This window comes from Anabrus simplex, chromosome 1 (genome assembly GCF_040414725.1).
Source record: "Anabrus simplex isolate iqAnaSimp1 chromosome 1, ASM4041472v1, whole genome shotgun sequence".
Lineage (NCBI taxonomy): Eukaryota > Metazoa > Arthropoda > Insecta > Orthoptera > Tettigoniidae > Anabrus > Anabrus simplex.
This window is the reverse complement of record NC_090265.1, coordinates 279,879,324-279,897,763: the sequence shown is the minus strand read 5'-3', so window position 1 is coordinate 279,897,763 and position 18,440 is coordinate 279,879,324. Positions and strand designations below refer to the sequence as shown.

At 38.4% G+C, this 18,440-nt stretch overlaps 1 protein-coding gene across 6 annotated transcripts in view; it reads right to left on the bottom strand.

The window, feature by feature from the left end:
- LOC136887089 (band 7 protein AAEL010189) overlaps window positions 1-18,440 on the bottom strand; it is a 545,233-nt gene that overhangs the window by 11,343 nt on the left and 515,450 nt on the right. For all 6 annotated transcript variants that reach the window (XM_068231058.1, XM_068231060.1, XM_068231061.1 and 3 more), the window contains 3 exons: window positions 6,332-6,535; window positions 1,088-1,143; window positions 914-992 (listed from right to left, as the gene is read on the bottom strand). In XM_068231058.1, the coding sequence (XP_068087159.1) occupies window positions 914-992; window positions 1,088-1,143; window positions 6,332-6,535 (339 nt within the window). The remainder of the gene's footprint in view (window positions 1-913; window positions 993-1,087; window positions 1,144-6,331; window positions 6,536-18,440) is intronic.

Here is an 18,440-nt window from a genome sequence, read left to right as displayed (position 1 = left end):
TTGCAAGGATATTTTGATGATACAGTGAACTAAAGAAAGTGTATACTGTGGTTAAGGGTGGAAAATCTCCAGGACAAGGAAATTAGACAGAAGTACATATATCCAATGAATAGACAGTAAGCAAGTCCAGGATATAAAAGGTATGGGTGGCATAAATGGATAATGTAATAGAAACTTCAAGAGATTACAGTAAACTAAAAAATAAGTACTTCTCACCACATCAGATCTTTTCCTCATCCTGTAAAATCTTGCCACATGACTTGGGGTATGGTTTCCTCAAGAGCATCACAGTTATAGATTGCCATGATGACGAAATAATATATTGAGGAAATAAATGTTTATATGGAAGTTTATGACCAAACATGAGGAGGAATTCATGCAGTTCATAAGCTAGGTTCCTTAAAGATAGAAAATGAATCTTTGATTGCATATAAGGCAGCTGTTGTGATCAAGGCTGTAATGATGAATTCAAACCTTTTAAAAAAAGGCTTCTAGTTTGCAACATTAAGTCAGTCAGTCACAGTCATTGGCTTAAGGAAAATACTTTTCTCTGCAGCAATTCAACATTAGCTCTAGGGGTACTCCTTTCCTGCATGAATTTACTTAAGCCTTAAGCTGGCTCTCATGGGTTTCAAGTCCAGTGGTTGAGTCTATGATATACAGTAGGTATTTTTGGGAAGAAATTGGCTGAAAGGCCAAACATCAACATTTTGATGAACCATGTTGAATTATGGATAATTTTGGTGATCAGTGAAGGGGTGGTTACAGAACACAGCTCTAGACAGCTATTATCAGGATTAGGATTCAGCCCTGACATACAACACAATTTAACTATTATAAAATTGAGTCAAATGAGGACTATATGAGCTACTATATGAATGAAAATGACAAATGTGTGATGTTCAGCAATTACCTTTGCTCTTGCCTCTCTAGCAGCTTCAGCTTCAGCTGCCATGGCTCGCTGCAGTTGTACAGGTAGACGTACATCCTTGCTATTAGATGAAACATTATTCAAAAGTTATAAAATTCAATTGATGGCAACTGAATTATAAATTATAATAACAACAACAACTGAAAGGTCACTTACATTTCTACTCTCTCCACTTTGATTCCCCAAGCATCTGTAGCCTCATCCAGAGTGACCTTAAAAATAAATAAGGAAATAGATATAGGACAGACCAGTGGATGTCAAGCTGATGAAGGTATGGTATAAAAAAATCCTCAAGAGTCTGCCTCTCTTCTCAAAGTATAGGAATACTTCATGTTTCCATGATGAATACCAGAATGAATGTGAGATATATGAGATATGAGATGAGATGTAGTACTGATTTATAAGTTTATAAGATAGATGAAAGGTAAGAAAGGGAAGTCACTGACAGTCAAAGTAAATCTTATCTCAAGAGTGGAATATTTCAAAACACTTCACCATATGTTTCAAGATGTATATAAATAGGATTCTTTGATCTGGAAAGAAACATGAGTAAACTGTGACCAAATACGGTATTCAAATGAGTCAAACCAAATAATAATGGTTGCATTCCTTCAATAGTATTGTGATAAAAAACAGCTAATATAAGATAGTTACTTGGATTCAGAATACCATAAAAACCTGAATGGAGATGAATGAAGTCAGTTTATGTGCTGCATCAATTGTCATACATTTAAGAGATGTCAAAGTGCCAGAACTTCACCTTCATAAGAAAATCATTAATGTGCAAGTATACATGTGATATCTCTCTCACATTTCAGATCTCTTAAATGTTAACTGACAGTGTCAGGATTCACTTTGCACTCATGGTAGTAGAAATCATTATGCTGATAAACTGACCTCCACTATTGTTACACAGAACATAGTTGTAAGTCTGCAGACATTGGCCCTGTTGAGCGCTGTCATGGCTCATATTACAGCATACCAGGGAAATTTCTTCACAGCAGCTCCACACTGGAGGGAGCACTAGTAACAGCAATTATGCTGAAACTAAAAACTAGTATTGGTAACTGATATGTATCTTCTTTGGAGAATGGTACCGTGGTGCTGCGCGCTACAGCTATCAAATTACGGAACTTGTATTCCAGTGGGATTATAGAGATATTTGTGTTCTGTGATTAGGATCAAAGAGAGAGAGAGATTATTACAAGACTTTCTTGGTGTGATACCAGTTTTGTTGAGATGAATACATTTTTTTGCTAATGACTTTATGTCGCACCGACACAGATAGGTCTTATGGTGACGATGGGATAGGAAAGCCTACGATTTGGAAGGAAGCAGCCGTGGCCTTAATTAAGGTACAGCCCCAGAATTTTCCTGGTGTGAAAATGGGAAACCATACATAGTGCCAACCTCAAGTAGTTGGGGAAAGGCAAGGAAGGAGAAGAAGAAGAAATTTATGTTCATCGATTGCTTTTGGATTACTGAAGTTCTTTCCTTATAACTTTCTTCAGGGCTGCCGACAGCGAGATTCGAACCACTATCTCCCGGATGCAAACTCACTGCCGCGCACCCCTAACCGCATGGCCAACTCGCCCAGGGAGATGAATAAAGCTTTTAATACTTATGATGTGAAACACTTCAAGACACTACACTATGGATATATATGTCACACAGTAATAGGCAAGTTATGTACCCACCACAATCATACCAAATGCTGGAAGTGTTATCCTCATTGCGAAGGCACAGTTCAATCCACATACACAGTGTTAAAAACTCTCATTATTGTTTCTCGCATAGTCGGATGCACATATTTAAGGATATTCAGTTTAAGTTCATGAACTGTTTGGTTCCTTGGCTAAATGGTCAATGTAGTGTTCTTTGGTTCAGAGGGTCCCTGATTGGATTCCCAGCTGGGCCAGGAATTTTAACCATGTCTGGATAATTCCTCTAGCTCAAGGGCTGGGTGTTTTTGTTTGTCTTAATACACATCTTCATTTACATATATCACATCATACTACAAACCACCATAGAGGCACATAATAGTGAATATGTTCCTCCACACAGGGTTGGCATCAAGAAGGCATCCAGTTGTAAAATGGGCTTAATCCATACATAGTGCCAACCTCAAGTAGTTGGGGAAAGGCAAGGAAGAAATTTATGTTCATCGATTGCTTTTGGATTACTGAAGTTCTTCCCTTATAACTTTATTTGCCATCCAATGATAGATTGTGGTCTCTTGTGCAAACTTGTGTGTTGGTTTTGAAGGACTCTGCAACATTACATCTGTAATTTGATCAAGTTTTTCTCTTGTCGTTTCTTGATACATCGTCAACTGAACCGGTTACACAAAATTTAAGTATCAAATCATGATTCAAACACCTGGAATGTGGAAAAAGCATACAAAATCTTAGTTTCTCACACAGCAATATCTCGCTATTTCCCGCAACCTCTCCATCATAAAATTTCCTCATTGGTGACTTAATCATGCAAAGTGATGGCTAATGTATAGACAACGCTGGTAGAATACGTTGAGTTTCCATGCTGTCTGCACTGTAATTTTCTATGTTATGCTGACATAGATTGCTGTTGGCATGACTAGTATTTCATAAAGTTTGATTTTTGTCTCTTTATCAACCATTGAAGTAGAGGTTGCAAATGCTGAAAGACTGCTGAGGCTTTACCAATTCTGTAGCAGACATCTACATGTGCAGTGCCATCTTGCAATACGACGCTACCGAGATAAGTGACATCTTTCACTCGTTCGACTGGCTGCTGTCCAATGATGATTTGGTGTGATAGTAGCATGATTACCAATGAACATGGTTTTTATTTTATCAACAATAATATGTAGTCCAACTTTTCCAGCTTCAGTGTCTAAGCTGTTAGTCATGTCTTGTAGAGAGGTACTGGTTTCCACCAGCAATGCAACATTGTTGTCAAAACTGAGGTCAGTGAGCTGCATGTGGTTATTCCATGAGATTCCAGTGATTGGTCCATTCAGTGCTTTTCGAATAACAAAATTGAAGGTGAAGAGAAACCCTGTCCGACACCTGTTTCGATGATGAAGAAGTTCATTGTCCTACCATCAGCCCTTACATAACAGCTGCTGTTATGATACAGGCTTTTAAGGACATTGATAAATCTATCTGGGATACCATAGCTTCATACGTTTTTCCACAACGAGTCCCATTGTATGCTACCAATAGCTCACTTAAAATCGATAAAATTGAGATTAACTGGTATTTGAAACTCAATACACTGCTCAACATGTTATGCAGCATGAAGACTTGTTTGGGACATGAGTGGCCAGGATGAAACAGCCTGTTCCTCTTGTAACAGTTTATCAACTGCTTTTTCCGAACACCAGAGAAGAACGATTGAGAACACTTTACCAGGTACGGAAAGAAGGGTGATTCCTCGCCAGTTATTGCAGACACTGAGATTGCCTTTCTTGAGGATTTTTACACTAACACCTTCCTGCCAATCTTTAGGTACACTCTGTATGTGCCAGCATTCATTTAACAATTCAGTTAGCTGTATTATGAGATAATCTCCCCCAGCCTTCAATAATTTTGCTGGGATCTGGTCTATGCCGGCAGCTTTATAGTTGTTCAGACCACTGATCATGTGCCTGACTTCATTGTTACCAATAATTCCCAACTGAATGTTCAATTGAGCAGTCGTATCGGCAGTGATGAAGTCATGGGTCACACCTTGGGCTGGTTGGTTGGTTCAAAGTCTCCTTGAAATGGTGCGCCTGTCTCGCCTGCTGTTCTCATTTGTCAAGAAGGATTTAGATGTCCTTGTTGTTAACGGGGATATGTGAGCTGATTCTTTGGATAGTTAATTCATTAACAATACGATACAGCATCTAGGTGTCATTTTGATCTGCTGCCTCTTGTGCCTTGGCCCCCTTGTGCTCCAGCCATGTTCTCTTGTCGGTGCGGCAGCTCCTCTTGATGTGGTGGTCCAAGTTGCGGTATTCTTGCACTGCTGCTGTTCTTTTGAGTAATGTCTTTGCCTGGTCCCTCCAAAAATTTGCAGTTGTGTGATCACCAATGAGTTTCCAAGTGCCGTCTTTAATCCATCCCTCCCATTTAAGCCTCACCTTTGACCGAACTCTTCCTCTGCGCTGTCAACAATGTCTCATTTGAAGTGCATCCAGTGATCTTTGATGTTCACAGTGTCCTGCAAAAGAGGTTGAAAATGGTTGGTTATTGCAAGTCGGAGCTGCACAACTATGGCAGGATCCTTAATTTTCCTGACAGTAAAGGGGAGCACTGATTGGCGTTGTTGCATCTTTCTTAGCCTAAGGCAAAACATAGTAATGACTAGATAGGGGTCTGACCGAGCTCGATAGCTGCAGTCGCTTAAGTGCGGTCAGTATCCAGTAATCGGGAGATAGTGGGTTCGAGCCCCACTGTCGGCAGCCCTGAAGATGGTTTTCCGTGGTTTCCCATTTTCACGCCAGGCAAATGCCGGGGCTGTACCTTAATTAAGGCCACAGCCGCTACCTTCCACTTCCTAGGCCTTTCCTATCCCATCGTCGCCATAAGACATATCTGTGCCGGTGCGATGAAAAGCAAATAGCTAAAGATAGGGGTCTGAATGCACTCTGCTCCTTGGTAGGCATATACAATATGTCTAGCAATGCAGAATGCCAATACTTACTCGCACATATAATCAATTTCATTATTTGTCGAACCGTCGGGCGAGCACCATGTTGCCTTGTGAACGCGCTTATGTGCAAAGTAGGTGTTCCCAACACATAAACTGTTCATGCCCAGAATAAGATCAGGCATTCGCCATTATTGTTCGTTTGCAATGCGGAACTGTACGGCCCAATGGCATGTTTGAAGCCACGTCTATGTCTATCGATCTGGGCGTTCAGGTCCCCGATAAGTTACTTAATATCATGCATGAGAATTTCATTGAAGGTCTATTGAAGTTTATCATAGAAAGAATCTTCTTTGGCCTCCTCTGTTGGTGTGTAGACCTGAACAATGGTGAATTTTGTGTGGTGTGATTTGCCTCTTCCTTTTACAGAATAAATCCAACACCACAAATATGCTGACTCTCATGTCCAGAGTGTATAATGACTTTCTTATCACTAATCAGTTGATCCCAGCTAATCCATCTCATTATGCTTATGCCTAGAATGTTCAGGTGGTAGTTGTCAAATTCACGCAATTCATGCAATAATGATACCGTTCTTCAGGATAATGATTTTAAAGTTATTTAGTACAAATATTCCTCTCCATTCAAGCAATGTATGTCCAGTGTAACACATTTAGAAATGCATATAGTCAATTTATTTTCAACCAGAAAGAATATTCACTTCTTCATACAGAAATACCTAAAGTATCATATGAATAAAATGGAGTATTAAGTAGAATATACCTGCATGGTGCTGGAGATAGCATCTCGGTCACTTAGAATCTCATGTAGAGGCCTAGTGCCCAGGGTGTTCCTCAGCGTGGTCTGCGCTAGGAGCCGTGTTGAATGATGGGCATTCTCCACATTGGCAATAGAGATGGTAGCATTGGAGACACGATAATACACAACAGCATCAACAGACACTGTCACGCTATCTTTGGTCAGTACCTGTAAATATGAATAATAAACTTTAGAAGATACGTTCTAGAAGTTCTTATTTATTGCTCATAATTCTTGTAAAAAGGTCAAAAATGCAATGAAATTACAGATGTTTTGCAGAGAAACTATGTATTGGCACGTTTTTTTTGACAAAAGCAGGACATATTTAATTAATTTTATTGGTTATAAATATATGAACATGTGGCTGTCCCTTATGTTATTGCTTTTCTAAAACATTGTTATTAATGAGATTTTAACATTTGCTTTAATTGGTGATGGAATAGTACAGGAAAAAAGTAATTCTGAATTATAGTTACTAGAGAAATATTTTACTCAATTACAAATTATATTTTCAACAAGTAATTGGTAAAATCACATTTAAAATTACTTCACAGAACGTCAGTCTTAAAGAAATCACTTACATTTTTTTCATATGAGGAAGAAACTCAAACCACATGGTGCAATAGCCCTCAAGGGCCATGGCCTGCAGATTGTTGAGGTGTCATGTGGTCAGCATGACGAGTCCTCTCCTCCGTTATTCTTGGCTTTTTAGATAGGGGCCACTATTTCACCATCAGATAGCTCCTCAATATTGCAATCACGTAGGCTGAGTGGACCTCGAACCACCCCTCAGAACCAGGTAAAAATTCCTGACCTGGCCAGGAATCAAACCCGAGGTCTCCAGATAAGAGGCAGGCATGCTATCCGTATACTGTGGGGCTGGCCATTTTTTCATTTGGGGCTAGAATATTACCAAAGTTTTCAGGGGGAAAAAAAAAAATTCATTAAGTGCATCAAGTGAATATCATGATGAAGTGAGACTAACTCTCAAAATTACCGGGCGAGTTGGCCGTGCGCGTAGAGGCACGCGGCTGTGAGCTTGCATCCGGGAGATAGTAGGTTCGAATCCCACTATCGGCAGCCCTGAAAATGGTTTTCCGTGGTTTCCCATTTTCACACCAGGCAAATGCTGGGGCTGTACCTTAATTAAGGCCACGGCCACTTCCTTCCAACTCCTAGGCCTTTCCTGTCCCATCGTCGCCATAAGACCTATCTGTGTCGGTGCGACATAAAGCCCCTAGCAAAAAAAAAAATAACTCTCAAAATTATTATTTCCCATAATTTTTATTTTAGTTAGTCACTTCTAGCATTTCAAATAATCACTAAAACAAAATACACCTTTGCATTTGCTGAAAAGTCGCTCTACAGGGACATTTGAAGGAATATTTGTGTTTAGTTTTAAGAACATTCTCAACAGTTTTGTATACTGTAGGATAAGTTTGATATCTGCAGAAGCACTGTAGAGTATTGCATCCAGCACTGGTGAAGTTACTGGTTCGACTGAAGAAGAATTGAAAAAGTTAACATAAAGAAATAAATGAACTGGATTAAAGCCACTATATATATATATATTTATTAATAATAAAGCCAAGCTTTCAGCCAAATTGCATTGGCCTTCATCAGGGCATGTGAAGTTTTGCCTCCGACAGTGAGCAAAGAAATTATCTGAAGGAACATGGAAGTCATGCCCGTACTATCCACGGCCTACCCCACTAACTGGACTCAAGGATCATGGCGCTGTGCTGTGGTGGTTGGGAGGGAAGTTACTGATGCACCGCCCTCTGTCGACAGTTTGAGTGAGTCCCGCTGTGCCATGGTGGTGTTATGCATGTATTTCTGCAGTACAGGTCTCCATGTATTTGATAACTTGAAGCCGTCTTCCCTGTTGATGTTATTTGGGCACAGCTCTATCTCTATGGCTTCCCTCATAAGACGAGCATAGAAGTCTTTTACAGGCGCGATGACCTTCACCTGGTCAAAGAGGATTTCATGGTCTGTACTGTAGAAATGTTCTGCTATGGCAGACTGGCTTATAGCGTTCTCCGTGGAGGATGAAAGAGCGACATTCTTTACCGATCTGATGTGCTCTTTCACTCTGGTGCTAACAAGCCTTTTCGTCATGCCAACATATGAACAACCACAACCACATGGAATTTCATATACGCCCGGTGTTTCAAGACGTGGCTTCTCTTTGACTGGTCGAAACAGGGATTTGAGTTTCCGGTCTGCGGTGAAAACAGGAATTATATTGTACTTCTTAAGAATGCGCCCTATTCTGTCAGTTATACCTGCCACGTAAGGAAGGAATACTTTTTTCTTTTTGCTGTAGTCCTGGTTGGTGTTATTCAAGTTAGGCTCCTTGATCTTCACAGCTCGTGTTATGTCTCCAGATGTATACATAGAGACCTGTACTGCAGAAATACATGCATAACACCACCATGGCACAGCAGGACGCACTCAAACTGTCGACAGAGGGCGGTGCATCAGTAACTTCCCTCCCAACCACCACAGCACAGCGCCACGATCCTTGAGTCCAGTTAGTGGGGTAGGCCATGGATAGTATGGGCATGACTTCCATGTTCCTTCAGATAATTTCTTTGCTCACTGTCGGAGGCAAAACTTCACATGCCCTGATGAAGGCCAATGCAATTTGGCTGAAAGCTTGGCTTCATTATTAATAAATATATATATATATAGTGGCTTTAATCCAGTTCATTTATTTCTTTATGTTAATACAATGAGCCACGAAAACTTACGTTCATTAATTGAAAAAGTTATTTTCATCATCCCATTCCTGCTATCATGCAATGTATATCAATCACTAGAATGTCTGTCTGTCTGTCTGTCTGTCTGTCTGTCTGTCTGTCTGTCTGTCTGTCTGTCTGTCTGTCTGTCTGTCTGTCTGTCTGTCTGTCTGTCTGGTCATCAACCCAGAGGCTGGTTGGATCCTCAAATAGCATCACCAAAGGCTATGGAGTTATAGGGAAACCACAAAAACCAATGGCAGTACCAAAATGAGGCATACTAGGCAAGATGAGGAGTGAGATAGTTTGCCATTGCTTTCCTCACTGGGCCAGACAGTGCAATTGTAGCACAATCAACCCTATGAGCAACACCTTTCATGACACTCAGACACAATGGTTGTGCTCTGAATGTCATTAATCAGCACCACCCATACCCCAGCAGCTTCCATATTGTCACAGCCATGGATGAAACTGGGACTTCAGTGGAAGCTACACTTTGCTCTGGCCTGTGCCAAGAGATGGATGCAAAAGTACTGTATCCACCAAGAAATAACAGTAGGCAGCACTAGAATGTAATGATTACAATTCTATTTCAAGTAAAATATGAGTGAAAATTACACTTTGTAAAAAGTAATGATTCAAAGTAAAAATCACTAAAAAAGTAATTGCTACAAGTAATTTGATTACTTTTACTCAATTACTTTCCAGGTCTGGTTTTAATCAGGCAGGATTAAATTATATCATCAACTGAATAAATACTGAGTGTCCATAATTACACTCATGTTCATTACATTTTTAGTAAATGAGAAGAAAGGAAAGATAATGATAGAAATATTCCACATTTTTATAGCCTATGTTATGTTATGATAAAAGAAAGTGATGAAATGAATGGCAAAGTAATTTAGACACCATTTGACAAAAAATGTATTACTTCGAGCAGGTTGGATATACTATGTACACGAAGCATGGGGCATAGAATCGACTTTCATTTTGTCGTAAACTGTTACTGGTAGGTACCCATTTATCATTTAGATCTACAAATTCACCTAAGTTCCAGCATCCCTTGATCATTTATAGAAATGTTGTCAAATTTTTTTCATACCAACTACTGAAACTGTGTCATTCAATGCATGCAATCTCCTGAATTTTCAATGAATTGCATTTGTAATCCTAAGAAGATTTTTTCTTATGTGAAATGAAGATAAAGACATGTGCAGAAGTCTGGTAGACTGAAAAGAGAAGTCCTATAAGTAATCTATGCATGGATTACCTATAAAATCTAAAGGTGAAATTTTGGGAACAGCTTGATTTAGGTGGGGAGAGAGTCCCAGAAATATTATTTTTATTCAGGACAATGGTAGTGATTATGAACATTAAGAATCAGTTGTTGAAGAAAAGAAAGAACAAGAAATGGAGGTAACGGTACTGTTCTTGCAAATCCTATGAGAATGAAGTGTCTGCAACATGCAAATATTGAAATGAGCTGCTAGGCATTTAAATAGTGGATTTTATGGTTAATAGGAGAGAAAAATCTTCTAATAAAATATGATTAATTAGGGAAATGAGCACTTTTTGATTAGAAAGTGTTCATCACCACAGACTAAAATTGTTTTTAATTTTATCCAGAATTTAAGAAGAACAATGCTAAATTATGAGTTTACTCCCCCTGTAAGTATATGAAAGAGAATTTAAGAACTCAGAAAGGATATATTTAACATCACAATAGGAAATAAACACATTCTTACTAAAATTTCAATACTTTGTATTTCTAGAGAGAGAAATTTCAGCTCTATAAATAACTGAATCTTGTGAACACAAGTCAGTGTACATACATACATATCCCACGTTGTTCCATTGGTCCATAGGTGGGCGAATGAAGCCCCTCCACCAACTTCTGTCTTTGTACTTTTCTCCTTCTTCAATTTTGTCCCAGTCCCCTCCTTGTTGCTGAATGTCATTTTTCACCATGTCTTGGCCGCCTTCTTGGTCTTGAATATTTTAACTGCAGATCATACATTTTTCTGGTATGCAATCAGGATCCATCCTTCACATGTAACCATACCATTTCACAAGTCAGTGTGAAGTAGGTAAATGATAGTACATCTTATGAAGAAACTCCATCATTAGGAAGACTTTAGAAAAAAAGAATAGATGACAAGAATTGATCAATGTAACCATGGCCTTCAGTTTAATACTACTGTATAGGCCATATTTCATAAGTAACTTTTTTAGGATCGGCACATTTAAGAAGAGTACATCTATAAAGACCAGCAACTTGCCTGGTGGTGTGATGTAAAAGACCAAGATGTATTTAGAAGTTCTCCTTTTATCAATTCATAATATACAGTAGGTTGTAACTATGATTCTGATATGATTTTCCTCTAAAATATTGAGGAAAGTATTATTTTATCAAAGGAAATGAAAAGTAAAGAAGATATCCTGAATAAGAATACCATTTCAAAGCATTTTAAGTTTGTTCAATTGATGAAATATTGTCAGAGGATTTTGTTACTGGTGCTTTGCAATGGCAGGCATTGAAAATATAATACTGGTAACAAATGGTCGTAGTATAAGGGTTAGAAAAATGAAACCCTGTGATTAGATCATTTTCTACTAGTGTCCAAAATGCACTTTAGGTACAGTACTGGAGTTTCATACCAGCCCACTGAAAATCTATGAACAGTATAAATTTTGTATAGGTATTAACAAGATAAATAACAGGAACAATATTGCCTGTCCAGATTTTAAAAAGCCTAATTCCATAAAATTTAACCACACAGAAAATCAAATTAAAATTGGACCAATTTTTTAAGTTCAAGATAAACAATCCCTGAGGATTTGAAATATAAAATCTTTGAAGAGTGTATAAGGTAGTATGAGAAAGATCTGCACTGTCTTCACTGCTCATCCATGGAACTGGTGACAGCTGAAAACACATGCATAGTAAGTAATTCACATGTACTGATAACTGGAGAGGACCTTCAGGAATACACCTATATACAGCTGCAAAGAGAGATAATGTGTCTATGGAACCTAGTTCTCACATGCTGAAGGGGATATTGAGGAAGACTCTTGAACTATGCAGCTAAGAACCACACAATGTGCATTAGAGAGCAGAATCACAACTGCATGTGGAACTACTTCATTCTTGCCAAACTGTAAAGGGAATATTGAGAGAGACACATGTGTACTGCAGCTAGTCCAACTGCTAGTTATCCTGCTGATGAGTGATAAGGCAGCTATGTAAAGAGATTCCACTTGGCTATATCTTAAGGAAGTGAGCTTTAATAACTGTGCAAACATTCAAAAATAATGTTTGATATTAATTAGAACTCCCTGGGACACAGTTCTATAAGTGTATATTATTGCAACACCAACATGCCGACCCCACGGTGTAGGGGTAGTGTGCCTGTCTCTTACCCGGAGGCCCCGGGTTCAATACCTGGCCACGTCAGAGATTTTTACCTGGATCTGAGGACGGGTTTGAGGTCAACTCAGCCTACCTGATTACAAATGAGGAGCCATCTGACAACGAGATGGCAGCCTCGGTCTAGAAAGCCAAGAAATATTAGCCGAGAGGATTCGTCGGGCTGACCACATGACACCTCATAATCTGTAGGCCTTCAGGCTGGGAAGCGGTCACTTGATAGGCTGTTGAGCCTTGGGGTTTGGTTTGGTTGTAACATAATTGGACTTGCTCCCTTGTTTCTTAGAAATACCCTTTAATTTAGCATAACTTTTCACAAAGTATTTTCAATATGATAGCCAAAGTTATAATGATTGTTTGTACAAAACATGATGTTCCAGTGGTGCAAAGAAAAATTTTCTTGAGGGTAGGGGGCGGGGGGCAGGAAGTAACAAGTTAAGCACACAATAATTTATATATTTTAAAAATCATTCAATGGTAATGCGATACACACATTAATGAAGTATATTAGTTCAAAAGTTCAAGTGTAAAGTCTAACTCCTGTAACCAGAGTACTGAAAACTCATTCTACTAACAATTCCAACTGCAGCCTGATTGTTGATGTAAATGCCTTTATTACTTGTAATAACCTATTTTTTATCCTATAATCTCTCAGTAAAGTCAACATATTTTCCTAAATTTCCAGACTTGTTGTTGTGGCTACTATTGTGGTCTAGGGACAGTTGGTCCCAACCATGTGTACCTTTAATATTCCAGTATTAACTGATAATTTTCACACATCACAATGTCAGTACTATGTACATGGCAGCATTTGTTTGAGACTTACATTCAGAAAAGTACCCTGGGAATTAAAATAATGTTCCAAATTAAGTTCCTAGGAGAACTGATCAGTGATTATTTTGTTCACAACATGTATTGACCAGTCACTGTAAGCAGTATGGGTCAACTGGACTTCTGAGATACTTGTAGTACCTGATGTATATAGGTCTGACTCTGTGACTCTGTCAAAATTTACTGTTTTTCATGTTACTGAGATGACCAATATCACTGCAAAATCTTGTCCTAGGTTTAGTTTTCATGAAAAAAATGAGCTTGATTAAGATTGAGTGCAGTCTTCAAGATCTCAGATTTTCAGGCTGTAGTAGGCTTGAATGCTACCTTAATTTGATGGGGTCTTTCAGTTAAATGTCACCCATTCATCACTACTTTCTAGGCTTAACTCTTAAGTATTCATGTGACAGAGAGGAACATAAACACTTGTGTCGGGTCTTTTTGACCCACAGTAGCAAACAGAAAAGTATAGGTGTAATATGAGGGAAATTAATCATGCTTATGCATAATATGAAGTCCTGATTCTTGGATGAATGATCAATGTAATGGCCTTCGGTTCAAAGGGAACAGAGTTCAATTCTTGGCCGGCCCGAGGATGTTAACTTTGTATGGTTGATTCCTCTCGATCGGGGACTGGATGTTTGTGTCCGTCTTAATACACACCACTCTTTATAAACATAACCATAATAGTATTTTATTTCATCCTGTGTTGACTTGTATAAATCTGCATATCGTTGCTGAAACATGTACGATAGAATAAATAATTTTCAATCATTACAAGTGTATTGACAAGGTGGACCCAACATAAACTACCGGTATTTGAAATAGTTTCTTTAATAGACACACTATTCTACCAACTATTACAGAATGTTAAATATTATCATGTCGTATGGTCTTCGGAGGAACCTGCACAGGTATTTCGAGTTGACACCCATGGGCGACCTGCCACTTGTGAGAGTGGGGCAATACATGCGATGAAATCTAATGTTGAAGGGGTCAAAAGCACCCAGTCCTGAGCTGAAGGAAATAACCAATGAAGGTCAAAATCTCTCTCCCAGCTGAGAATTGAACACAGAAACCCTTGGACTCGAGATCGCCATGCTAACCAGTTAAGCCATAACATAACATTTACACATAAAGTAAGAAATTTGTTTAGCTGCTCACTAATTTTCTAGTCATTCCTACGTATATCTTCTTGCAGAACACACACACACTTGCATTGGGTCACATCTCATAACCACAGCAGATGTGCAAGAAATTATTGTCAGCAATGACCCCTACTGCACTATGACAAATAAGTCAACAGCAGATGAAATTACATAAAGCTAGCAATAATTTATATTCCTTTGCCCTAAATTTCCACTTTTTCAGCTTCAGTAGTGCCTTGAAACTATGAGAGAAAAGGGACTCAATCGAGGAAAGATTTTACAGTACAGATGCACTGATAAATGATTGGATGAAAGAGGAATATGAGTTGAGACATTTGGTGACACGCTTTGCAATACACGACTTTCATCACTGTATCTGGGCCAAGAAATCCTACCACTGGACCAGCCAGGAGTGTGTATGTGTATCGTGCAATGAACAGTGTGATACATATCACGTTCGTAATGAAGTGCAAGAAGAGAACAGTCTCCCTGACTCAATTTTGCTCTGAACAAAGTTCTCCCTGAGTGAAATGTATTGTAATTTACTTGATCCAATATGCAAATTTTGCACATTGTGCACAATAAAATTGATTATAATAATAATTTATATTACTATATATATCAAAGAAAATTCACTTGGGTCTCTATGATCCGACGTGTGTAATTAAGGGTTAAATATCAATGTATGAAATTTAAGCAGGACACATTGACTTTATTGACAGTGTCGTTCTTTTTCCAAGATAGCAAGTTCTATCCTGCCTGAGGTCGACAGTATTTGAGGGTGTATAAATACAACACATCTGTATCATTGCCTTCTAGAACATTAAAGAACTCCTACAGGGAAAATTTCTGACATTTTGGCTTACCTAAAACATTGGTTACTTAGTGGTGAGTGTGGCGCTCACCTCTGTATTATATTGCTTGTTGTTGGAATGTTACAACACCTCTATTTTTGAAACTCTATATACCTTTCAAACAGATTTTTAGGAAGGGAAGGTGCCAGTTATTTCCATTATCTTTGAAAATCAAGACCCTCAATCTATTATTAGGCACGACAGTACAAGTTTGGTGAGTGGTGTGCTCAGTAGCGAGTAACAGTGCTACTCAAATTTCGTGCATTGTAATAAGTCACGCTTTGTCTTATCCTTAATGTGAAATGTTTGTAATGAGACTGTTAGTGAATTTATACAAGTTATAATGGCACCCACTGATCAGATACTTTCGTGGTTGGGTGAAACGATGGAGGAAGTGGACTTGAACACCGAAAGTGATGGTAATGAAACAGATGAGATTTAAAAAAGTGATCATAACTCTGAAACAGAGTGTCTGCAAGTTCTCAGGTAGAAGAGGCACTTTCTCTGATTGAAGGCTGTATTCCATTAGTTTTAGGAAAGGGGTCTCCATGTTCCCACTACAAATGTTCAAACTCGTAAACAAAATTTGTAAACAGTATTCCAGGAAAGATGCTGAAAGCAACAGAAGTGATGACTGACTGTGTAAAATGTTGGATTATATGTGTGCATTATTTAGTAATACTAAGTATATTCCACCTAACTCAAATTTTTTAACAATCTAAGTAGTCCTAATTGTGTTCCTAAATAGATAACTATTTGTTTAAATTTAAGTATTTGTGTTCCTAAATAAACTGTTTGTCTACTGCTTACTCCCCTTTACTGATACGGGGTCACGGATGAGGTGAGATTAATTTATATCCCATGTTTTATGGCCAGATTCCCTTCCTGATGCCAAGCTCAGATAAGGAGCTAATGAAGATGAATGAATGATAGTGAATGAAACTGGGTAAGGAGCTGGAAGGAATCAGCTATGGCTTATGAATAGGAACTGTCCTGGCATTTGCCTGGAAGTGAAAATGGCAAACCATAGAAAACTATTCTCAGGACATCTGATGGTGGAGTTCAAATCCACATGTCTCCCAAATGCAGAGTTTGGCTCCATAGCCGTAGTACATTAACTCTGCTCGCTCGTGTTCCTAAATAAATAACTATCTCAAATTGATGTATTAAAAAGACTCCATCTTTATATGGGCATATTATGGCCTTTAAACGTAAAGTTGAGTGCTGCGCTCACTAGCGAGTAATGGCGCATGTAAAGGCCTAGCGAGTGATGCTGGGTTAATAACTACAACGATTAAAACAATGTTAAATAATATTTATTATTAGTCTATTGTTATTATTATTAAATCAAAAGTGTTGTTTACCTTTTATTTACTGTGAAATCCATTCTAAAAATTACATGATTTAATTTATGAGTGAAATACTACATGTCAGTGCCACATCATCATCATCATCATCATTTCTCTTTATCCAGCTGTAGCCGGGTAGGGGAAAATATGGTTCCTCTCACTTTCTTTGGTATTTCCACCACTCCTCCTCCAACACTATGTCCCAGTCCAGGTTTTTTTCTATAATACTGCGTTGGATTGTGTCCTTCCATCTCAGTCGTGGTCGTCCACGGCCTCTCCTTCCTTGCATTTGCATTTCCATCACCTTTTCTGGCATTCTTTCATCACTCATTCGCTTTATGTGTCCAAACCATCTTAGTTGGCTCTTCTCTATTCTATAATTCATTATTTCCACTCCAATTTCTTCCAGGATTTTCTCATTCCTTATTTTGTCTCTTCTACTCTTCTGTATCATACTTTTCACGAACATTTCGGCTGCCTGTATTCAACTCTCATCCTTCTTTGTCATTGTCAAAGTTTCCACTCCGTAAGTTGTAAACAGTTTCCTTTGCTTCCATTGGCACATCTTTGTCCCATAACATGTTTCTTACACTATACAGCTTCTAGCTTGTATCCTCTTGCTAATTTCAGCATCCAGTTGAGCATTCTCCATTAATTCACTCCCCAGGTATTTGAACGTCTCCACTATGTCAGTGCCACATTTTATTGTAATTCATAGGAACAGTATTCATGAAACCCGGGGTCTGTCTTAAATTTAGGTGAAGTATACACTTCATGAGAAGGCAAAGTGTGTACAGCTTTAGTTTGTCATCTATTATAAAACAAGTATGAAGTCCTCAGCCTACTCACTGTTTGTATCCTCAACAAATTGACCATCAGCTGTCATATGTAGCCTAGGCATCACCGAAGAGATGTAATTAGGGGTGATGTAGTTTTCTGTTGCTTTTCTCACTAAACTAGAAGGTGCTGTTACATATCCTGCCAAACACAAACTGACCCTACGAGCAACACTATTTCACCATTCTCCAAAGGAAGTGGCTGCAAAAGGAATGTGTTACCAGTAATACTCATACCTCAGTCGCTTTCATATTGTCTAAGCCTAGGATAAGACTGATGCAGGAAAATGAAAGTAACAAACCTGATCTGGCCCATACCAGAAGAAACAGTACAGTCTGTACACTGTATCTTACTAGAAATAGATCAGGACAGCAGTTATAAGTACTAATTTAAATGCAGTATATGACAATGAATTGTATTAGATCTATAAAAGAGTCTTAACAGTCTAAATCCAGTGGAACATAGTCATTATATGGCTGTCTTTCATGGATGTTTGTATAATTTTAATCTTTTACATTGTGACCAAATCTTTTATATACACAGCTACCAGTGTATATACATTATATACAGTTTAAAATGTCAAGGAATAGAAACCACTATAAAGATACATGCTGTGGTATATTTATAGTCCTAGTCTACAATGCTACAGGACTTCTCACACTGTGGTGGACTACACAACTACATATTACACAACAACACTGATATTTACGGTGGTACATCACATGAAGCAAGTGCAGACTAATCAGGCATATACATTAGGTTAAATCCTTCTGTAAAAGCATCCCTTTTAAGGCAAGACTTTGTTATAAGGTTCCTTTAGTTTTTAAATAAACAAGAAGAGCATGCAAGAGGTTGTCCAGTTTTCATTATAATAATGTTTCAA